The sequence below is a fragment of the Siniperca chuatsi genome, linkage group LG2 (assembly GCF_020085105.1).
Source record: "Siniperca chuatsi isolate FFG_IHB_CAS linkage group LG2, ASM2008510v1, whole genome shotgun sequence".
In the NCBI taxonomy this organism is placed as follows: Eukaryota; Metazoa; Chordata; class Actinopteri; order Centrarchiformes; family Sinipercidae; genus Siniperca; species Siniperca chuatsi.
In genome coordinates, this window is record NC_058043.1 from 32,833,850 (window position 1) to 32,859,276 (window position 25,427).

Consider the following 25,427-nt stretch of genomic DNA (forward strand, 5'->3'; position numbering starts at 1 on the left):
TATAAATGGGGTGTTGTGTTAGACTGCTTTCATTTTAGCTAGGTTTACCTAATAAATTAGCAATTGAGGGCTAGCGCAAGCAACATGACCAGATGATTAGACAAGTCATAAGTTTGACCATATATAGAGCCAGTGTTTGGTTTGTCTGTTCTGGGCTACTGTAGAAACATGGCGGCCTCCATAGAAGGGGACCTGCTCTCTCTGTAGATATATTCTAAGGTAATTAAAACACAACAATTCTTATTTTCAGGTGATTATACACTAATGAAAACATACTACATAAATATTATATTCAATTATTATTATTATTATAAATATTTCTCCTCCTAAACGTTACATACTGGACCTTTTTAAACGTCTGTTGTAAACAGACAACAGCTCTTGTTGCTCGCCTAAACGTCTCACTATGCTTCAAACAAACTGTTTGTCAAATCACCGTCATTCTTCACACAACTACCGCTGTCACTTTTCTTGTGCACAACCAAGTGACACCATGCATGCCTTTGAGGCGAGACTGTCTGAAAGTGTGTGCTGATGCGTGCATTTGATGCATGAGAAGGCCTAAATAGACTTGTAAAGAGTGTTGTTGCATCTATATGTCAGCAATGAAGTGCTTTACTGTTTTACTTTTGACATACTGTTAGTGGTTTAATGTGTGGCGATTGGGAAATATAGTGGCAGTGTATATGAATAATGTGCATCAGATGACTTCCTGTATAATTTAGCCAAACCTTGTTGTACTCATACTTTGGTTCTTGTGCTTTTCACCCATTAAATATCTCAGCATCTTGTCTATCAGAGAGTTCCTACTTTCCCAGTCCTGCTCACCACGTTGTCACGTGTTGACTCTTAAGTGCTGCATTTCTAACCGTATGTCAAGGCAACAATAGCTCTCTTTTCCAGCTACCTATAGGCCCATTACTGCTGCTGTGCTGTGTAGCTTGGTGATGAAAATGAGTGGACAGGAAAAAATAGCTCTTGTCCTTCCAAACTTTTCCTCTCTGTCAGAGGAGTTTCTGCATTCTTTCTGATAATGTGTGCATAGTTCTCCTCGCCATAATCAGCATGTAAAAACACAAGCTATAATTTGCCTGTGAAGGCATTGCCTCATGAAAACACAAATGTGGCCCAACACAAGCGTGCACACACATGCGCACACACATTGACTCTCACATACACACACACACATTGACTCTCACATATTTTTTTTTACCCTTCCCAGCAAGTTAGTGCTAGACAGTGACTTTGTACTGTTTATATGGGCATGATTACAGCTGATATCACAGTCCGGTGGAGCAGAGACACACAGACTGTAGCTTCCAAGAGCCATAAAGTCAAAATTATATATCTGTCCAAGTGTTTACTAACTGGCCTCTGTAAGCTTTTTCTGATTTAAGTGTTATAATCTGCTCAAGTTTTTTTTTTTTCTGGGAGATGTGTGATATATTGATTAATATGATATATGGATAGAAATAATGCTTTTGAATTTACAGTATATGCAAGGCTCATTGTTGTAGATGTTTACAGATTTTTATCCAGTAATACCTGGAAGAGAAAACAAAAAACATTTTATGTTGCAGTGCATCAAGGTGTTTTTGTTTCCTGTTGTCAGAGGACAGTGTTGGCACAGTTTACAGCAATCAGGGTCCTCTGAGGACCGCTTTTCATCTACTAATAGAAAGTGAAGAAAACATTTGTAACAAAAAGTCTGCTGTCTGCAGCATATATTAGCCAACTGCTCCTCAATGTCCACTCAAAACAAAAAGCCTGTGGGCACAAGATGGCCGACAGTGTGGAAACCCACCGTCCACCAAGGCCTGTAGCCACACGCTTGTGTCCACCACTGGCCCAGGATCTGTTGTGGGCAGGGCCAGAGCTGGCGGGACAGAGCAGACCAATGTCAAAGGTTGTGTTTGGCTAATTTGCCTCAGGATAACTGCTGTCCTGCCCACCGAAGCTCCTTGTGGAACAGCAGAGCTATTCACTGCAATGACTTGGCACTGATTTTTACTCCAGCACTGAGTTCTGGAGGCTTCAGCTGGTAACATGCTCAGTGCTTCCCACTGGAGGTGGAGGAATGCTTATTTTCATAGAGTTTTACTATTTATTTTATTGGTGTCACATATCGTTATAATGTGTCCTCCTCTCTTTTTTTTTAACCCCTCCTCTCTAATGCTTCTTGTTAATCTCTAAAACCTAATCCTTCCTCGCCTCAGAGCCCATTCTGACTTTTATGGTTCACTTCTGAACATAAGGCTCCACCTCTGTCTGATGACCGCCTCACCTGGTCAAGTGTCTCTTCCTGCTGTCTGTGGGAGTGATGGTTGTCGTCTTTGAACGCGCTGTCCCGTTGAACCACTCAGACCCTTAAGCAGTTAAATACAGTGTCCAAGAGTGTTTCTCAGTGTGTTTAAGTTGATAATGATAACCTGTTTGGGTGGGTCTCTGTGTGTCCCCACCCTTCTATTTTGAGTAAATGTGAGTGTCCCGTTGGACAGCTGCCATCCACAGGGACTGCCAACAATGGAATTATACACTAGGATTTAACACACACACACACACACACACTCTATACTTTGCCTAACCCACTGTGGTACAGAGGTTACACCGTGAACGTGTACACTACGCACCTGCAACTATGACCAGCATGTCCAACACTGAAGAGAAACACACCCACACATATTAGTTCTCTGTATAGAAACATAACTAATACTTTCTACTTTTTGGAAAATAGCAAGGATAATCACTTTTTAATTTAAACCAGTCTAAACTAAAACTTTTTTTTTAAATAAATGAATTGTTTTAAAGTGGCTTTTTAATTAGATTTTATGCCCTGAGACAATAAAATGTTTTGTGTACAGCTCAATTCTCTGTAAACAGGGACTTCTGGTGGCAAGGACACCTCAAGTCAAGTAGATTTTATTTATATAATCCAATGTCACAAATTTGCGTCAAGGGGCTTTACAATCTGTACAGCATACAACACCCTCTGTCCTTAGACCCTCGATTTGGAAAAGGAAAAACTCCCCCAAAAAACCCTTTAACAGGGAAAAACTGGAAGAAACCTCAGGGAGAGCAACAGAGGAGGGAACCCTCTCCCAGGATGGACAGACCGTGTGTGTACGGAATAGACCAACATAATAAAATTCTAGTATGGACAATCAGAATGACAAATGTATAGATTAATTTTAAACACACTGTATGAAGAATGGATCCGGGAGGACATTGAGCAACTTCAGGTGTCGCCACACAGATAAGCCCTGAGCCGCACAACCTCCTCTCCACCTGGAAGAGGACAGACTGCACAGACTCACACAGCACTGTATTCTCTCAATAATAAAAACTGAAGAAATAAAAGGAGAAAAATAAACTCAAAAGAGCTGCTGGTTTTGCTGCACATCAGCCAAATTCCTTCAGAGTCAGTAAAATTAGCAAACTGCAGAATATTTGATCTATGGAAAGTTGTTTTTAAATCTTGCATTAGTAAGTTTTTTTTCATGTGATTTTCAGATTAACCTAAATACAGCAAATAGGCTGCTTTTCTGAATGTTTGTCATGAAGTTACTTATTAGTATGAATACTTGTGAGTGTGATCCAGCTTAGATCTGCACTTCCATGACAGTGCACCTCTGGTTCACTGTTATAATAAACACTATTCCCAGTACAGGTGAGGTTATGTAGCATAATAGGACCAACCTCTGGAATCTGAATACTCAATCCTGAGGTCTCTCCATCAGCAGGTATTTTTGTAGAATTATGATATGGAAACAGTTTCTCAATAAATACTGATAATGGCATGAAATAACAAAGCAAAATAGCACTATAGTAACTTAATAGTATTTTTAATACTACAATAGACCTGCCCCAAGTCTAAACACTCTGTCACAGTGTCTGGTTTAAAGCAATCGTTTTAGCAATTTAATTTGTGCCTGTGGTCAGTATAAAACTGTCTGCAAAAAGCAAATATGTTTGGGGGGTTGCATGTAGCCATTATGAGACAGACAGTGAAGATGACACAGGTGACATATGTCCCCGGCTGCAATTGAACATGGGATGTTGCAATTATATAGAGAAGTTGTTGTAACTTTTTCCCAAAATATGTGACAGACTGAATATTACTCATTTAAATACATAGTTTTCAGTTATTAAGACATTTATCCTAATATATCAGCATTTCAAAATGCCCTAACTGTATTGTATTTTATGGGAAGGTGTGCAGAGAACATTGTCAGGAGGCCATAGTACAGGATATGTATTACGGTTGTATTTACAGTATTGTGAGTACATGTTCTGCTCTGTGCAGAGTTATGCTGCAACCTGCCGCATCACTGTGTCTCTCTGAACTGTTCTGGTGTTTCCGGGCTTTAGTGTGCTAATGATGAAGGCACCACCAACACTTTATCTCAAATCCAAATAATGTCAGAGTGGAAGACATGAGTTATAACTTACCCTGAAGCATTATTGCTTTGCTGCTTGAGTGCATTCAAAAGTTATTGCTTTTGCTACTGTAGATACTTTATGATGTGTGTGCTGCCAGCTGCACCTGTCTGCATCTGAGTTACATTCCAGATAAACTCTTCAGACTTTTAATAGCTTCCTGTCTGGCAGCTTTGACTGTTAATGATAGCCCTGATGACTCGCCACTTGCTCTCATTTATGCCCCTTAACATCTAATTCCACCAGAGACATGTCCTTTTATAATGTTGACATGACTCAAAGGACTATATTGCAGCATGATTGGAGCTCATTTCCTGAGCAACAACTGTCAAACCTGTCAGATTTTTCTTTTCTTCTTTGTTTGCTTAAGTGAATACTTTGACACTACTGCCAATAAAACGAAGGCACTGATTTAAACTCTAGCTGGGATTGTGTTAAAATTGTATTGCATTTGCATTGCTTGCTGGTAGAAACCTCTTGTTTTGGTTTGTCTATTCACTGGAATGATGTGCTAACAGGCAGAAGGCAGATCCCAATGTAATCAAAGAGTTAGAGCTTAGCTATTAATTAAAGTTGTAGTTAAATTTTTAAGAGGAAGATGGACAAAAATGAATTAGAAATAAGAAGTTAAAATAACCTCCTATCTCATATTGGCTCTGGTGTTCCTGAGTGTGAGTACAAATATCAAATAATAAATCTTAAATGTATATGCTAACTTAGCAGCTTTGCAAAATGCAGTTGTCTTACATTTACTGACTGAATTAAAAGTCTGTAGTCTTATTTTCTGTACCGTTTTGAATGAAAGTCGGTGAGCCTTAGACATGTGAAGTGTCTTTGCTTATGCCAAAATGAAAAAACTGTCCCAGCCAACGTGAAAATAGTGAAATGTAAAAGAGAAGCAAAAAAACTCAAATCGTCCTTTAGTGGCTGACGTCACATCTGACCTCAGCCCAGTGAACAGCATTCTTAACATAGAGAGCGACACGGATTCATGACGAGAAAAAAGGAAACGCATGCACACGTTTGCATGCACACCCAAAAACATAGAGCGTGATCCCTGAGACCCGGATATCCGTCCTCTCTTGTATCCAGGCTCAAACCTCTGTCACCCCTGGCTGATTTCTTCAGGGCCATAAAGTTTAACAACCATGGGAACTTCCTTTACCCACCCAGCTCCTCTGCAGCGACATGCGGCTCTCCTCTGGCCACTGAATCATGCCCAGAAAAGCCCACTGTCATGTCATTGAGGGGACTTTATCCCTTAAAAGGGCCTGATCAGGGAAACTGAGGGACTTTTATGTCTTCATTTCTAGAAGGACATTTTCCGGAAGAGAGCGCAGGGCGATGATTCCCCTCCTCTTCCTCGTCCTCTCTCTCTGAAGTTCATCAGCCGAGGAGGAATGTGTTCTTTTAGATGGACGGCAGTTGTTGGGGGTTTCTCTATAAATAACTTCTTGTCAGCCAGCCAGCCGGGCTGTCCAGCCCTAGCTCCAGCGCCAGCGGGCAGACTAATGCAGTGGCTGAGACGGAATGCACCAACTGAGTTCTGACACAGTACAGTAACTACTGCTGCTACTACTGCACATGCTTATTAAATACAATGGAAAAAAATTTGATGAAACTTTGTGAGTCAGTATTTTAAAATTATAGATGGACAATCTTTCTCAAAACACGTTATGGAAAGCAGATGAGGTCAGAAAGATTTACAACCCATGTGACAATGTGCCAGCAATCTGTTTTGATTTCCACAACCACGCTCTTTTTTTCATACCATATAAGAAGTGGAAATCTCACATTTTATAATAGACAGCTGTGCAGGTTCAGTGTCCAGCTAGAACATCTCCAGAAGCAATGTTGGCAGAATGCAGCAAGCTGAGTGATATGGCTGCTCTGATGTTATGACTGAGACTGTTATTAATAGTTACTATAAAGCTCTACCTGCAGGGTGGTGAAACTGTAGCATGGGACAGTACAGTTAAACCTTTGCTACACCACCCAAAGGAAGACTGAGTTGGAGTTTCAAAGAAATGTGTTACTAATCAGAAGGAAATGATTACACTCAGCTGTGAGCGTCACATTCTGTTGCGTGTTCTGCTAACGGCAAGCTGAAACTAACGCAACGTTCATGTCTTAGCATTCTGAACATACTTAAGAGCAGCCGAGTGGGGGGAAAACGTTCACGTCAGCCTCCTAGTTGGAATTCCGAATTGAAAATAAAAAGTTTCTGGCAGCGATGATGTGTCCCACTTGGCAAAAGAACAAAAGTCAACAAACAAGTTGCAAAATAGCTGCTAGCAGTTACATCTTAATAAAATTCAATATAAACTGTAATACAGCTGTTTGTATCTGGTATCAGTTGTTAACGGTCTGCTAGAAACACAGTTAAAAACAGCTAATTTAAGATACTTATGTGGTCTGTCCATCTTCCAACCTTCTTGGAATGATGCATGAACGATTCCAAATTAAAATAACAGGAGGTGTTCCCATTCTTCCCATTCGGCCGATATTGCCTGAATACAACGTAAAGATGACACTTTGCAGAAGACTGATTCAGAAGTTTAAATTAGTTCGCTTTCAGATTCTGGGTCAATTTCGGATACATTTGATAACTATGGTGCAGCGTTTTATTTACAACAAAGTGGTCTGAATTTTCCACAGCTTTGATTGTTCTCCGACTGGCTTCAGCTCCATAGCAGCGGCAGCTGAGGCTCATGGGTATTGTTGTATTTATGGCCATCCACCCTACCAAAATACATAACATGTAATTACTTAGAAATGAAGTGGAAGTAATTATAACTAATGGTCATAACAAACATATAGCATTGTTACATTATTCAGGAGACTCCTGTGTTTCTATGTTGAGGAACATTGAAATGTAATTTAAAGAAACTTCAAATTTACAGTGGAGACAAATACCTGTGGAACCAGTGACTTCTTCTACTCTTTATTGAGAAATACTGTATGTGTTAACTTGTCAAACCTGATGTTTGGTACGACAAATCACCACACATGCAGGTTTTAATATTAGATCTGCTCTGCAGAAATTAGCACACAGTTTGGTCCTGTCCAGAACCATTCTTCCAGAGGGACAATAGTGAACATTTGCAAAGCCCTGGTGTCCCTCCTGCTAGGTGTTACAAAGTAGCCCTAATGCTTTACACAGCTCGTATATCACAGTAGTAACAGTTGTGGAGAACAGGAGGAGGATGTTGACGGCCAGTGTTTGTGTAACTGAACGCGGTGGACTCTCACAGCCACTAAAGCATCCTTTGTAAACACTGTTTGTTGATGTAAAGGCAATGACTGATTGCAAATGGCTGCGTTCACTCAAGGCCTTGCTGAGTCCCACCATTCCTGTATGTGTGCGTGTGTGTCTGTGGGCATTTTGGAGTGTGTTTATTTGTTTAAAATGCACAGAGGAGGACTTGTCATTACAGGCGTGTGTGTGTGCTGGTGCACGTTTGTGTGTGTATATGCTCACAATCACTTCACTAATTAGAAACTTGCTTTATTTCCCCTCCCCCTTGTTCTGCGAATGAGTGGGTGTTGAATGGGGCATTATGGGTAGGCACTGTAATTAATGGCCACCTCATCTCTCTCTCTCTCTCTCTCTCTCTCTCTCTCTCTCTCTCTCTCTCTCTCTCCTCTCTGTTATTATCATTAGTCACATTCCATCAGTTCTCAGTGAGCACTGAGGCTTGCAGGCACTTGTTTGTGGCGATTTCACCCGTCGTTTCCCCCTTCTCTGTCTCACCCCTGTCTTCCCCTTTCACCATTGTCTTCCTGTAACCCCATTTCTGTCCGCTAATGTCTCTCTGCCAGCTTTTTCACTTCAAATATGCTCTTTCCCCCTCCCTGCTGTTGTCCTTCTCTGTCTCCTTCAGAATATAGAATAGCTGAATTGAAAATGAATGAAAGGCTGGACTCAATGAAGCAGATGATGGCTCAATTGAATGTGCCTCTCAGGAATGCTTCGTTGTGTTGTGGAGTCTTTTGGCTGCAGCTCAGGCTCCAGTCCAGTCCATTTGTGGTGGGTCAAAGTTGGTAGATGCTGGTTTGTCATATAGGGATTCTACCTCTGTCCATCTTCTACCTGTCCTCTTAACAATACATTAGTACAAGTTTTAGAAGTGCATTTACACTTAATCTCTCCTTTGTGAACAAAGTCCCCCCTCCCCCATTTGCTTGCACCAACTTTGGCAGCTCAGTGTAACCATCCTCCTGTCGAAACCATCCTCCCAGGATCCATCAGTCTGTCATGGCCCTGCCTTCTTCTACAACAATGAGTCATCTGAATGACTGAAAGGATATTTGGCTACCAGCTGAACTCAAGGCAAGGGCAAGGAGAGGAACATGGTTGGTGAACATATCCACATTTAAAGGTCCAGAGGACCACAGCAGTGTCTACTCAATCACCACCTTCAACCAGCCACGTAGTTCTAATATGACTAGATAGCAAGACTTTTCTAGCTATCTAGTCATTTACTTGGCATTCAGATCAAAAACAGCACTTTGTTTAAATAATACTTGGGGCAATGTTGGTGGGGTCATGTTGCTTCTGGTGCCTATTAGAACATGAAATACAATTCATCAAGGCCAGTTGGAGTAATAGATCTGTGAGTTTGAAAGCTTATCAGATGCTGAAACACTGCACAGCAGTTTACAATACTATGAGGAAGGATTTTACAACAAGTTATTATAGTGGGAGTCATTTCATATCAGCAGTTGCAAGGTAAACTGTGGAATTACCCCAGAATGTGTTTGCACAGTAGGTAATTCTACCTGTAGAATTACATTCTGTAATTCTGCCAACACAGTGCTACAGTGGGCTGGTCTCTTTGAAATTAAAGAGGGGGCTGCATTTTATTTCACACAGTGCTAATGTCTGTCTGAACACAGCCTTAGGACACATTTGTTCCTTGCATATTCCAGGTGATAAAAATGCCACTTCACTAAAAATTGCGTTAAGTGTCAGCCACCTTCCAAAAGAACTGTATTGCAGTTTTTGAGGGAAATTACACAATCCAAGCCAACTACAGGTCATGGCTAATGCACTCTGTGTATAAACAACATTATGTTGACTACTGATATCAACAGTTCATTACTGCTAAGGAGGCATAGCATAATTAATTCAATTTATGGCACACTGCAGGTTGGACTGATGCTCTCATTCAGCTTTTTCTTTATATAGTTATAGGTTATAAAAGTTACCTAAAAGTAAAGGAACAATTAGATAAAGCAATTACAGGCACACATTTCCTCCTCTCTCCTCTCATCAAACTGATACCTTTTGGCTTGCTGAAGACACACAAAAAAAAGACTTCCATTTGGAGGCGAAATGTGATTTTTAATGTGAGAGAATTGAATCAGAAGTCCATTCTCTTGTTCTCATATGTCTCAAACTCTGGATGAAGTTGAGTGTGATTGGATTATTCACTGCAGGAAAGAGAAAACCTCTTCCAAATGAGGTTGGCCCAGAGTGATGGCAGCCCAGTTTACTGTAGTTTTTGGCTATTTGATTTGCAGCTTTCAGCAAATTTATAGATGATAGATAGATGAGGACTTGGCTGGCCTGTTGCTCTTGGATGAGTGGAGTGATAGCCTGCAAATTTTGAGAGTTATTGAAGAAGACAACCTTGTGCTCAAATCTGACACTGTTACCCACGATGGAGTAATATAAATCCATCTTGCAGAAACCGTTGGATAGAGGAGGAAACAGGAGACGCACTGTATTTGTTGACCTAGTGCTTCTATGAGTTAACATGCCAGTCATTCCTGTCTCTGCTTCGTTAGGCTCCGGACTGGTGCTTTCTCAGGATTATCTGCACAGGGCTGTGTCACGTTGATTACAGAGTTCAGGCTCTTTAGCCACAGAGTTACAGCTTTTAACCAGTAGGAAAACTCACTCCCCCCACCACCAGGGGTCAAAGAAGGAAGTCTGTCTTTTGGTTTAGATTTCATGATTTCGGCTTCAGCCACTGACGCATCAATCAGTCTGCTTGACCTCTGTGCCTCTGCTTGTACTTGTAAGTAGTTTTACATAAGCATGTCATTGAGTGGAAAAACAAACAAGGATGTGCCTGATGAGGAGTTCTAGATTTTATTCACATTTAGTTGAAATTATATAGATAACAATTATCATCAATGATAATTATTGTGCTCTAGTAAATAGTTTTTTGTGCCCTTTCTTGTCCTCTTTCCAGGCCAGGCCTTTACTCTTATTCCCACACACAGGAGATTGCCACCAACAAAGCAAGCTTTCTAATACTCCTAGTGTGGCAGGGAAAGAGGGGTGGGTGGGTGTGGGTGTGTGTGTGTGTGTGTGTGTGTGTGTGTGTACACACTGGGTGAGGATCTGTCTGTATGGGGTGAACCCTTTGGATAAGCCCACTGGAGATTCGCCTGAACTCGTAAGAGATAATCCTGCTTCTGTGCCAGTGATGTAGTGTTGGGAGGCGATGGAGGAGGAGAGGTGGATAGAAAAAAAGGGGATATAATGAGTGGGAAAGAGGATATACTATGGAGTGAAAAAGAGAATTGAGTGTAATTTAGCAGTCATAACTATAGGAGACATTTCAGTATTTGACAAAGTAAGTGTGAAACCACAGATTCAGGTGCCCAAACAAGGGAACTTTACCCCTCTCAAGGTTCTCATGCCATCTTCTTTTACCTCACAGCAACTTGTTTTTCTGGCAGGGACTCTGAAACCAAAAGGTTTTGTACCTTGTATCCTAGCAATGACGGAGGACTGTATACTGGGACAGTGTGTGTGGCACTCAAAGCCCTCTTGGACTGACACTACTTGATTTGGCCTCTGCTGAGAGCTTTTTTACACACAAAAACGGATGTAGCCAGTCAGACATAGCTCTGACAGGAATTTCAATGGGTATGAGCTTCCCACGACTTTTAGTGGACTGCAGTGATGCCAAAAAATACAAGGTGTTTGAACGTCAGTCAATGTTTGTAGCAAACATGCAGTAATGTCCTTTAGGGTAAGGTTTCTCATCTCTGCATCTGATGCCGTAAATCACTCTGGGTGTCTATATACTGATGTATCTTATCTTTTATTTGTGTTGCAGGTTGTGTCCAGAAGGATGTGTTTTTAAACCCAAGCTGCTGGGAGGTCAAGAGGTGACATGCCTCTGTAAAACACCACTGGAAACAAATGGTGAGGAGCTGATGTCTCAGATAGTTTATTATGCTGAAGGAGTCCTTCTGAGGTTGTTTAAATAGTTGAATGCCTCTTGGTATAGTCATAGATTCTAAAAGCAGAAACAAATAATGTTTTCTTATCTAACAAAAGTTTTATTAGTTGTCCTTACATGGTTAATCTGCAGAAAGAACAGACTTTTGCAAACACCATGAAGTGATAAAGGTCAGAAATATAAGTTTACCCTCTTTTAGGACTACCGGTGCGATAGAATTGGGTGTGTTTACTTGGCCCATATACTGTTCAGTGCACTATAGGAACTGTATAGCTTATACAGTTCCTCTTGGGCAGTGGTTCTTCAGGGGGCCTCCATTGATCCTTGAGAGGATTCTAAAGCTGGGCTCCCCAACCTTTTTGCACCATGGATAATTTTTTTTATTGACAACATTGTTGCAAACTCGCTGACGGTTAGGTTAGACTCTAAGTAGATCCATTATTTGGGTTTTATATCTCATGGTTTAGGGCATTTATATATCCAACTTCCTCTGAAGAAACTCTCATGTGACTTTGGTTTTTGTATTTCACTCAATGCCGGGATCAGACCAGATGTTATCAGCCGGTTAACGTCCTGACCAACCGATGTTGTGTGTCAAGTGTCACGAATGCTCGATTCATCCCCCGTTGGGGCGCTTTATGATGTCCCGACAAACAGACTAGTGTGTCAGTTTCTTTTTGCCTTGTCTCAACTATTTCTACAACGTGGTACAGGGCACTTTTCCGTGCATAACTGTAAACATGGCAATGTTGTCTATGCTGCAGGTACATAGGTACTCTTGCAGGTCATGAAAGACTGCAAGTTATGATTGGCCGGGGTCCAGCATGTCTCTTCGCCAGGTCACGTAAGAGTTCATGACTCTATAATTGTCTGACACATTGACACAGTGGCCCCAACAGTGAGGGGTTCAATAGTATCCTGTTGTTTTGGGCGTGTCAATGATGAATCGTATCGCTTTTTTGCAGCCTGGTAGCAAATGTTCTGTGGCCTGGTACTGGTCTGCAGCTCCATGCTTGTGAACCACTGTTGTGGTTGATGGAAAGTTTAAATATAATTTACTTGAAACTGTCTGAATTGAAAACTGTATTAAGATGACTCCCATTTCACTATCTCCACTACAGTACAGACTATAATCCATACAAAAATGAATACTAAATTAGCAACAAAAAACGTATCCATATAAGTTTCTGGAACTAAATGTATGATCATATAGGATCCATGGCGTAATGTATCTGTTTGGAGGTCTGTGACATGAAATAATTTGACAACTCCTGTTCTAGTGATTATAGACATTCTTTCTAACAACCTGTCCTCTTTCTCTCAGCTCTGCTGCCATGCCTCCGGGGATGGTGCGTCGTCTTTCAGTGTTAGCAGTCCAAACGCTGCTCTCTCTCCTGCTGCTAGCTGTCAGCTGGCCCTTCACCTCATTACCTGATGGTGTTGTCCAAGGATCAGACTCCTCCCCCTCCAGTCTTTATCCCACCTTTGTCCAGAATGACACTCTGTTTGAGCACTTGGCCCTGCATCCCAACACCAGTGTGGGTCGTGTCTACGTTGGGGCCCGAGATCACCTGTTCCAGTTGGATAGATTCCTCCAACTTGAACTCCAGGATGACACTGGACCTGTCACAGACAGCCGGGAGTGCTTACCTCCCGTAACTGAGAGCAACTGCCCTCAGGCTAGGGTCACCAGCAACCACAACAAGCTACTGCTGGTCGACCCTTACTCCATGGAACTTATTACCTGCGGGAGCGTCAATCAAGGGATCTGCCAGAAACGTAGTCTGGATTCTGTGGATGTGGTACTTTTCTCTACAGAGAGGCCGGTGGATACTCAATACGTAGCAGCTAACCACCCCAATGTTAGCACCGTGGGACTTGTGGTTCGCTCTCATCCTGACCGGCAGCCGGTACTGTTTGTGGGGCGGGGTTACACCAGCAGCCATCCACCTATTTCCACACGAAACCTTGCCCAGGAACCTGTCTTTTCTTACGAGGAGACTGCCAAGTTGGCTGTTGCTGGTCGTCTCTCGGAATACGACCATCATTTTGTAGCATCATTCGCCCATCATCAGCATGTATACTTCCTCTTCTACAGACGGGACCTAAAGTCACAGTCACGCGAGTACCGCACCTACGTCTCTCGTGTTTGTTTGGATGACCAGGCCTATTACTCCTATGTGGAAGTACCCTTGACATGTCATTCCAGGGCAGGAAAAATTTACAACCTCTTGCAAGCTGTCCAGCTTGGGCTCACCAAGGACGGTGTAGTGAGTCAAGGCTCAGAAATTCTTGGCGTCTTCTCCACTCGTTTGGCATCATCAACTCGGCCCAGTGAGGACTCGGCGCTCTGCATGTTTAACCTCGAAGATGTGGACCGCAGGATTAACTCCACCAGAGACGTATGCTACACACAGATGGGTAAAGAAGCAGGAGTGGAGGCAGCCTACATCGAGTACGAAGTCAAATCCAACTGTGCCAACCTGCCAGAGGTCAGTTCAGCAGATTGAATTTGCTTGTTTCTGTAGTTACTGAACAAATGAGCACTAATACATAATTAGAATCAATTAGAATGCAACCCATGTAGTCAAATCCTAAACTATGTTGTAGAATTTATGTCCATTCATTCACTCTTACTTAAGTGACACGCTAACAGGTGACTTCATATTTGTTGTCATGGTAACTAGGCCTGTCCCAGTTATTAGCAACATAATCGCCTGATCAGTTATTTGAGCTGACCATGATCATTTTGCCTAATTGTTAGATTCCACAATCAAGGGAAATTTTGTAGTTGACTATTATTTATTTACATGTTGATATTTTCTCATATTTGCTTCTATTCACATATTATACATAACATATTATGTTTAATTTAGGTGAATAATTACAACTATACTTTATTTGTTTGTTGACTGCCGACACTTAACGACACTTTAGGGAAGTTAACAGCTGCAGGTGCAGAATGGAGCTGCACAGTTTTCCAACCGTTTTGTGGACTTTTGGAATATACAGAGATAAATGGTGGCCTTTTCTTTTTTATTATCACCAAGTTTATTTTTGTATGAAGGAAAGTGGATTAATAAACCCTCTGCTCTAAATCTACAAGAGGCGTCAGTTTGAGCTGTGTGGATATACCATAAGAAACCCTTTTCGACTCAAGGTTTACACTCTGTACCAAGTTTTGGATCGTACAGGCACGTTTCCATTTACTGGGTTGAGGCAAATAAACTGACTACCTGAGGACGAGGTTCCAATGTCCAGGGAAAAAACATGGGGGGTAAAAAGCTTGGTTGTGTAGACCTTATTGCTATTGGGTAGGTTCTGTGATTAGGTTCTTTTGTTTCAGTTCATTTGAGACCATATTTCTTACTTTTCGAAGCAAGATGATGACAGAGAGCTGCCAATAACGGGTCTCTTGATTTATAGCAGAGAGTCTCCCCTATGGGTGCAGCAGTGCGTTTGACAGCTCTGGGGAAAGTTATTCTGGAGATCATTTACAGACAGTCCTTTGCTGCTTAATTTCAGTATGTTTAAACCCAGTTTAGAATTTTTGTGCAATATAATCTGACCAAACAGCTTGATCTGTCATGTAATATTCGCTACATTCGACAAACACATTTCCATCGCCTATTTGTCTCAAACTCTTTATGGACAAAAGGAAAAAAATTGTAAGTGTAAAATCTTTTTTAGCGATATTGTGGAAGTTTTGGCGAATTGTGTTGCTTCCATCAAGCTTGGATGGAAACATGGCTTTGTGTTTCCCTGTTGCTTATTAACTTTTGCAAACTATTAGATTAATTTATACTCCTTTGCTAACAACCGCATTGTTTTGATGAGTGGCCATTGAAATTAACAACATGGATTTAGGCCTAGTAGCAAAGCTAAACACAACAGCACTGCTGTGTGGCATAAAATGAACAGTTAATCGCAATTATATGTATGACAATTAATCGTCAACTAAAATTTCATTATTCTGACAGCCCTAATGCTAACTTTACTGTAAGGCAGTTGCATTTTTAAAAGGCAGAAAACCGCCATAACTCTATCTTAGTGGATCAACCTAAACAATACCTTCACTCATTGAATATATAGCATTTGCTAAAGTTGTGGCTCTTATCTCTTCCCTGAGGGTTAAGATTTTATTTCATAAAGGTGTATTCAATTTTTGTAACGTTAGTGGAGGTGGTCTTTGTTTCAGGTTAGATGGCTCACGTCTATAAAACACTGCAGAAAAATGATTTTGGATTATCCATTCAGCACAGCTTGCTAGTTTCCTCCATATTGCGTTAACGAAGAGAACAATACCCTAGCTCACTGACAGGGCAACAATAGGTCAGAGTGACAGTGAATTTTGCGAATACTCCCGCTGTATTACAAAGACAAATCATAAGAGATCAAATGTTAATATTAATCAAATATTAATGAATGGTAGTTAGAATTTCCAATACAAACTGATAACCTAATATTTGTCATGTCTAGTCTGGATATTGTGGCCTAAAGACCTGTAGAGTTGGTTAAGGGAATAGTTCCAGCAGAGAAGTGAAGTGTTAAACGTCAACAATGACTCTGATAGGAAAATGCAATCAGAACAGTTTTAATCTTTTACCAGCTCTCATTAACTAGCACTGATATTCACTTGAGCAAGGCACTTAACCATCCCTTTCTCCAGTGAAACTGCACAGTGGTCAACATACCGAACCATATAGCAGTTACACCACTCCACTCGCATGTGTCAGTGTGTGTAATTGTATGGTTGTGTGACAGGGTGTTACTGAAAAGCAGCATACATGCTAAGAATGACTGCCTACAAGAATAAGAGTGACCTTGCATAGTATAAGAATGATGTGAGACCACATATTTCATCCTTCCCACTGTGCTGGTTTTTTTATTGGAGTAGGTTTTCTTTCTCTGAATTAATGAAAATGTTCACATAAACAAAAGGCAGAGAGGAACACAGTGAACCAGTCACTAGATAACCCAATGTAATTGACATTCTCCTCCTTGTTTTCATTGTTCTGTTTACAGAGAAACATGCTGTCCGATTCTTTTCTTTTTTCTTTCTTTTATTCTGTGATGGCTATACTGAATAAAAGCTTTCATCTGCCAAAGTTGGTGCCATGCATTTGAAGCTGTCCAGGGCTGTCCTATTACAGTAAATTGACCTTTGTATCAGAGAGGATGAAATTAAATTTGACATTTTTGTAACAGACAAATGTAATGCTGTGGGGGAGGGATTGAATTAGATTGGCCCTCTAAAAACACCTACTCTGGAAAGCCTGACCTTATGTGGTGTGTTCATGTGTTTGCATCTTGGTGTTTGCTGCATGTAAACATTGCACTTAGATGAACATCATGGGCTAGTTTGGCATCCTCCTCTATTATCTCTTCCTCCTCTGTTGAGGACCTAGAGCAGCGCTGACCTCTCAAACTGTGTAGCCGCGTACAACAGATTGGCCTGAGGGGGGTGTAGTTGTTGTAGTAAGACAGTGTAATTCAATAGAATTGTTGGTCGGGGAGGGATAAATGGGCGGCATTAGCCCTTCTTAGTGGGGTGGGGTTGAGGGTAATGTTTAACAAGGCCTGACAAGGACGGGTAAAGACACACCAGGCAGAGACAAGGCTCTGAAGGAGAACAGAGAACAAGACATTAAGGGATACGGATGCACAGTGGAGCAGAAAATCAAAAGCTAAAAGTGAAAGAAAAGGAAATAGGTGGGGTAGGAAGTGGACGGGACAGATATGATGAATATATGTTTTTGAAAGTGAAGGTGAAAAAAGGGGGGAAGCAAAACATATGGCTAGAGGGGAACAATAATGAGCGATTTGGAGCTGAAAAGAGACTTACAGTGTCATTAAGATGTCAAATCTCAATTGGATCCCTGTACCCAAATAACACCAAAGCAGCTTCATCCCTGATTAGTATTTCCCTTGACAGCCCATCTGCACCAGGGACGGACTCTCACGCAAGGTCTAAGCTGCAGGGAACAGGCTTTGTTATTATTGATGAACAGGATTTAGGACTCCTACCAAACATTGGTGGCCGAAATGCAACTTTAGCAATATTTTCTCGTTATCTTACTCCCTCGTGGTTATTACTGCCCTCAGTGTTTATGGCTAAATGTCCAGATGATTGCAGTCTGCACAGTGCTCGTCAGCATGTGTCAGCAACAGTGTAATAACCAGCTCCCATCAGCTAGGGCACTCAGTGACACGCCAGCCTTTAAGCTTCCAGGTCATGTTCCTAGACTGGACGTCATAACTTCACAAGTAGTTCAGTAGTCATAATGTAGTTTGGGGCTATTCTTAGCATGCTGTCATTCCTGCTTGTTTTCCTCTAATGGTCGGGTTCTCATGATGTGGACAAAACAGGCTGCCTAAACTGTCCATCACCCATGGTTAACTTAATCAGTACTCCACTGAGGCCTATATATAGCTGTTTGTTATTACAACCAAGTTTAAAGTTGGACAGCTTTGCACAGAAATCAGGAAAATATTTAAGTGTGGAGTTAGGCAGTGCTTGTGTATCAGCAGTCTCTATTTCTTAAGAGCAAGCCAAATAAGGAGTCCATTCATAACAACACACCAGCCAACTACATGTAATCCATCAAAACAAGTAGCCATTAACAGGCAGAGCTCCCAGGTTCATTGCCTCTACTTCCTATTGTTGAGATTACCAATGATGAAGCAATGACCCCACTTTCAAACGTTCTCGTACAAAAATAAATTGCCCGGAACAAAAAACAACAACCCTGCCGCCAGAGCAAAGACTCCCTGCTGCCAAACTGTGGAACCAAAAACAAATTGTCTGTAATCTTTAAAGCACTGAGTGTAGAAGTCGCTGGAATCCAGTGATAGTTTGCTCCCAAACCCCAACCCCTCCACAATAAATCCTGCTGGGATTTTACTTACCACAATAGGAACACTGCTGTTTTATTTTTGGTAACTGGCTTACTTACTGAGAAATGAATAACAAATCACTTGAAGGGCTTCTTTTGGCACAAAACGAGCAGTATAGTTTACATTTCACGTGTAATATGATGTGTTATTTATTTTTTTTAATCTAATCTTCATGTTACCTGAATATGACATGTTCATGACGTGTTCATCACCACACACTGATTTTCCTCTTGTGTGTTCCCACTATTAGAACACTCTGGACGCCTACCCCTGCGGCTCTGACCACACCCCCAGCCCGATGGCCAGCAGGATGGCCGTAGAAGCAGAGACCATATTGGACAGCCCGTCCGCTCGTCTCACTGCTGTGGCCGTCAGCGTGCGGGCGGGACATACCATTGCCTTCCTGGGAGACTCCAAAGGGAACCTGCACAAGGTAACATGGTGTCACAGATTTTAAGGCATGCACAGACAGGCTGCAACTTGCATTCTGCTGTGTTTCTGCACAGACACACACACACACACCAAAATCGCTAACACGGTGTACTTTGTATATGTGCAATCTGTGATGTTATGCAGAGATTGTGCTGTTATTGCTGGAAATATGAAGTAATAGTCTGACATACTCGACAACTTGTGTCACTATTTTGAGTTCAGACCCTATTTGGGTAACGTGTTGGGTATTTCTCATATAACTAATATCTGTCCCTGCACAGGCATGGTAGCTGCCCAATTCAACAATTTTTTCTGTTCACCTTCAGACACCAGCTGTTCTCTATTCTTCTTCCAACCAGTCGAGGTCTAAAATGGTCTCAGGCTCTGTTTACACTTGCCATTAACATGCGTCCTTGGTGATCCGATCACAAGTGGACAGCTCTGAGTACAGGTTTGAATACACCCATGACGCATTGAGGATGGATTTGAGGAGTTGAGTCACGGTGGGGTCACGTACGGCGGTTTTCTGTGGATTCAGACGAGGTCACAGTGACGCTCGGCCAGACACGAGGAGACACAAGGAATGTGCTGCTGTGGATAGAAAGTCAGAGAAAAGCAAAAGGGAAAGCAGCCATATTTAATTGAAAAGAACATGTAAAGAAATATTGGACACAAGTGTTGGGCTTGTTGATCACAAACAATAGTGTATTTATTCTATATGTTTATTTTGATGATTAATAACTTGAAACACTGGACTGAGCTAGAAGGTCAGTGGAGCAGGAAGGTTGTAGGGAGGCCCCTTGATATCAGGAGTTTACAGATCGTGAGCTCGCCTCCTCACAGTTGGCTCTTTGTGTCAGTTTTTTTCAATGGTGGCTTGTGCTTGGGGCCCCCCTGCACAAGCAGAAATAGCACAATGACAGCCATTAACGTAATTTTTAAACAGTTACGTCACACAGAGCCAGCTAAACCCTGAGCCTCACATCACTGTGACCAGATAACGGAGCTCCATACTTGTGTTGTGCAGAGTCATTGCTGACTGGCAGACACGTGCACTTCCTAACAGAGAGACTCATTCAGAATTATGTAGAGCTATCGTTCATAACAGCAGACGGTGTTAGTGTCAGTGTCACTGTTATTAATGGACACATTGTCAGTCTGTGTCCTCCTGACTGCAACCACCAACAATGAACATCTAAATTCAAACTTTGGTAGCACCCTTAACTGTTCACCTAATGTACTCTATGTGTAAAAGGGGATTGTCCAATTGAAGAATACCAACGTGATTCTTGTGTCTTTGTGCAGAAAGAGAGCAAAGTGAACAAACCTTTTAAGCAAAAACAGAGACTTATAGACACAAATAACACCACGGGTCCAGACACTTACTTACTTTCTTTCTTTGTCTTTGTTTTTGTTTGCACTCTGTTGATTCGAACGAAACAGCCAGTGAACCGACTGTACAAAAGTTAGCTGTTACTGTGGCTAGCTACAGAGTTGTCTCAGAAGGACTTTCACCCGCCACATTCGCATCTGTATCTGTCAACCTGCCAGTCTGTCTGTCTGTCTGCCACGCACAAACCGTGTATGCGCAGGTTCATAGAGGCCAGGGATAAGAGCGAATATTTCGCTTAAGTTGACATTGCCATGAAATTTAATACAGACATTAAAGGTTCATATTCTTTCAATTCTATCTTAATAGAATGCTCACAAGCCCATATGTACAGTAAAATAGTTTTTGGTTGGTCTAATCATTCCTCTTGTTTATTCTGGCACTGAAAAGATCCCTTGCTAAAGAGATTTCAATGTAGGCGACAAAATCCACAGTCCTGATTCTGTGTTAACAATGCTTTCTCAAGTGCAGCTGAGGCTTATGAGCTTCAGCAGTCTGAGTTTGACAAACCGAAAGACTAATCTAACTGACTGAAACTTTAAAAATGTTTTCAGAAATATAAATGTACAACATGAAAAAACTAGACTGCATTTTAAATTCTACTTTCATTTCATTTATGGCACTATGGTGGTATTTAACTGCAGATGGTTACTGTATGGATCGTTTTGATGGTAAATAAAATAGCGCACTATTACCAACGGAAAACATGATGACCATAGGATCTTCAACATGTCCAAAAAATTCAGTTTGCTGCTCTTGGCAGGATATTTGAGTTGCTGCATTTATATTTGAAACTCTGCACATCCCAGAAAATGGAGCCTAATATGTGAAGCTATCCTTAATCCCCTCAATCCTTAATGTCCCCTAACTAAGAAGGGTTGACAAAACAATAACGCAATAACTAGTTGATACTGACTTTAGATATCAAGCGGCTTGTTTTTTGCTGGAGGACTTTTCATGCTGATTTTACAAATAAACTGCTGTAAATATGATTCTTGTTTGTATATGTGATGCAAAACATTCATTTATTAATGAACCAACAGAGTTTTATTTAGGTAATTTATTTCTCTGCATTATCTGTAATTATAGAATGGATGAGTTGTCCTAGCTCCAGTTATGAGCCATGACTGTGTCTACAGCTGACATCTGAGCCAGAATCATTTATTTACCTCCTCTCTGAACTGTACTGATACTAAAGATTGTTTGACACTGTGTTTTAGTTTAAAATGGGCTCTATGCTTGTTGTTCACTCAGTTTCACACTCAGTTTATTTCCCATCTGATTGAAGCAGCTCTCCTCTTTAGATTAGAGATTATCTGTGATGTCTCGTTCTCACAATAAATCATGGAGCTTCTTGTCTGTTTTTCTTATTCTTTGTCTTTATCTGCCATCTGTATTGGCATTCCAAAGCTTTGTTGACATTACATGAAATAAACGATATGACCAAAAGTATGTGGACACTCAGCCATTACAGCCATATATGATATAGGAGCACATTAATGCCATGGTTTTGGAATCACATGTTCAAATAACAGCGTCCACTCCTCTGGTTTCAGACTTTCCACCAGATGCTGGAACCTGGCTGCAGGGATTTGCTCCCATTCAGCCACAAGGGCATTAGTGCTAACTGTTGCCACAAAATTGGAAGCGCACTATTGTTTAGAATATTCCACGCTGTAGCATTAACAGACCAAAAGTACTCAAAAGTTTGTGGACAGGTGTGTCATTAGATTAAACTGGTCATTACTTGATTTGGAAAACAGTGGAATTGTATCGTGATGATATGATCATGTAATATTACTGCTTTACAAAATTCTGTGAATCAATATAGCATTATTGCCCAGACCGACTAGCTAATTTGTAATGTATTTTTCAATTTCTTACAAAAAGCTTCAATAGAAACCAAGAACTCAAAACTGCTGGAACCATCAAAAAAAAATTATAACAAAACTGACAGAGAAAATAATACTTTTGCTTAATCATGTTTTGACTGAAGGAAGGTTGAGCAATGCAGAAATCTTCAGATAGCACGTTCCCTTAAATTTCCTTGTTGTTTGTATATATTTAGATAAGAAAATCTAATCTAACCTTGTGTTGTGATTGCGACATGTTGGCCCCCTGCCAGTGTTGTTGACCTCAGGCCCCTGGCAGATAAACATGGTGTGCAGTGATTGGCTAATTGCAGCTACTGGGAATAACAAGAGAACTAAAAGTCAAGCTGATGTTCAAGACACAGGAGCCAGTATGATTTGAGGGGGAGTCTAATTCCTGAAACCTCACCAGTCTTATAAACTGTTGTATGAAGATGCACTGCTGACCAGTTAGGATTCCATCTCTAAATGTTTGTTTTGGTCATCTCAGTGCGTAATGGAGGAAGAAGGAGGGGTTTTGTGCAGCAAGCATGCAATGGTTGTTATGCAGCTTCCAGCTTAACTTTCTTTCTTACAGTTCACTTTCCTCCCTTGAAATCTCTCTTTATGTTTATATTTTATTAGACGGATTTTTTGTTTTTTCAGAGTAGACAAATTTTGTCATGCCCACAAAAACCTTGAAATTATTCCGTATTCCTTCCTTGTTAACAAAAGATGGATGGACATGCATTAAAGCCTGGACAGTCTGTGGGATCAAAGAGTGTCAGACTGCATAGCTCCACATACCTGGAGGACTGGATTAGCCTGGCATCAGGGAGGCATCCTGGCACATCCCAGGGTAGATCGGGGAATCCACTCTTCTTCCAGACCTGTGGATTTTCCCATTAGGATGATTGCTGTCTCTTTTTTTTTTTTTTTGCTGATGTGAAGCAGTTGGTCAAGCTGCCCTCTCATATTAACCAACATTACAGCAGCTCTGGACTTTTAACAGCCAGCACAATGTCAGACTGCTCACATATGCCTCCTAATGTTGTCTGTTGGCTCTGACTATCTGGATTTGTCTCTTCATACTGTCAAACCTACCTTTATCAGTGTTAAGGGCCTCCACCGATACACATCACAATCTGGTTACAGGTGTTGGGGAGTGCTACTGCATATGTGAGTTGTAGAAAGCCTTTTGTGGCTCCTGAGGGAGCTGGGTGAAATCTGTTAAACTGGTGATGTCAGTGACAGGTGATGTCACTTGACTACAAGTTTGAAAATGGAAAACCATCTGGGGGTGTGGCGTTAGAAAGAAGTGAGCTTACCAGTGGCTGAGTCGCATTCTGGGTAATGCTAGGTTTTGACAAGGAAGAAGAAAAAAGACCATCTCTGGTTCTGCTGCATCAGTTTTGATTTATACTGTCCATCGTGAGTCTAACAATGTTTTAGGATTGCAATGCTGAATTTGTGGAGTACTCTTTTAGAGTTCCATTGAACTACTTCTTCCCATTTTTCTCAAGTTGAATTGCTTAAACTTTTGACATAACAACCCCAACTCGACGTCCACTTATTAGCTTTTTTCAAAGCTTTCCACCATATCACACGGTCTTCATCAGTGAATGGAGTTTGCTCAGCTGTCATGGAGATGGATCTGTAGACATGCATGCTCAGTAGCTAATATGATTCCATAATGGCACTTTTGGGACTTCACATTCATGTTTGCTTAAAAGTGAAAGCTACACTGTGAAAAATATAAAATATGCCATAATGGTGTTTTGAAAATTGCAATAAGGAAAAATAATTAAACTAATCCCAACGTTCATGTATATATGTACATTTCCTCAGGTGTTCCTGGGGCCAAATGGCGAGGTGGAGGAGTACTCTGTCATCTCCATTCAGCAGAACACAGCTATCAGTTCAGACCTCATCCTGGACCAGAAAGAGGAGCATCTCTTCATCATGACCCATAACATGGTATATGCACACACAGAGATGAGACATACAGTGAATGCACCCTTGTAGTCTCATTTCATGCTTTTCTTTCTAGACAAGTCCTTCCTGTGTTGTAGTAATAAAGCTAAACAGAACTCATTTAGACTCTGTTGTTTCTGCCCCAGTTCTCTCTCTTCCAGTAAGGCAGCCTGTAGTTAGGATTATTCTAATGACCATATTTTAATTTTGCATTGTTCCACTGCAAAATGTGGGCCACCTATTCTTTTTAATCAGATTTCTGGGAGCTTAGCGTGCATAGTTTGCACGACTGAACATGATTGCGTTCTGGTTCCAGCTGCAGAAGAGGCCGGTGGCTGAATGCCAGCAGCACCCAGATTGCCACTCCTGCCTGCTGGCCCACGACCCCTACTGTGGCTGGTGTGTCCTGGAGGGAAGGTGAGATAAACCCCAGCAGTGAACTCCAGCCCTGGATATGTCCTTATCTAGCATCCTAGAAAGCATGTCTGAAATTGAAACAAAAAAGTTGTTGTACTCAAAGCACAAGTTTTGGATTCTTTTAAAATGCAGACATCACATACCAATTAATGAATCCATTAACCAACTGGTTGATCAATAAATATATTAATCTGTGACAATTTTCAGAATTGATTGTCATTTATCAAGACTACTTGGGCACAGCAGTGCTTTGAGCTAATTGTTAATGTCAGCATGCTAACATAGTCACAATGACAATGCTACCGTGCTGATGTTAAGCAGGTATTATGTTTACCATGATCTCCTTGTATTGGACAAATTGAAATTTTGACCTGATGATGGCGCTAGAGGAAAAGTCAGGGGATCATCAAAGTGATTACAATTCTTCCCGAGCGGAACATGAATATCTGTACCACTTTTCTTGGCAATCCATTTAATAGTGGGTCCAGACTGAAATATCTCAACAAAGTGGTGGATCGCCTGACCGACATTTCCATCCTTATAGTCATGCCTGGCTATGGCTAGAAATACAAAGCGCTGGCTGGCTACAGGAGTCATTTGTTAGGGATTTCTTTCTTCAGTCAGTCAGTTTTGTATTAATCTCATTTGAATATATGTTTAGATTTATCCATTTTGGCTCAGCTATGGCAGGATCGACATTTGTCTATTTTTGTACATTGCTCACCCCTCCTTCAGTTGAAACGTGTAAAAAGTATCATTTCTGACTTGGGGAAAATCATCCAAAACACACTATCACAGAAAAAGCTACTGATTAATAGTAACCAG

General features: G+C 41.2%; 1 protein-coding gene across 4 annotated transcripts in view; it reads left to right on the forward strand.

Moving 5' to 3' along the window:
• plxnb1b (plexin b1b) overlaps positions 1-25,427 on the forward strand; it is a 110,029-nt gene that overhangs the window by 50,592 nt on the left and 34,010 nt on the right. For 2 of the 4 annotated variants that reach the window (XM_044175159.1, XM_044175168.1), the window contains 5 exons: positions 11,517-11,605; positions 12,967-14,134; positions 18,790-18,972; positions 24,060-24,188; positions 24,502-24,602. In XM_044175159.1, the coding sequence (XP_044031094.1) occupies positions 12,977-14,134; positions 18,790-18,972; positions 24,060-24,188; positions 24,502-24,602 (1,571 nt within the window). In that variant the 5' untranslated portion in view covers positions 11,517-11,605; positions 12,967-12,976. The remainder of the gene's footprint in view (positions 1-11,516; positions 11,606-12,966; positions 14,135-18,789; positions 18,973-24,059; positions 24,189-24,501; positions 24,603-25,427) is intronic. The other 2 variants (XM_044175175.1, XM_044175152.1) reach the window with 1 other exon arrangement.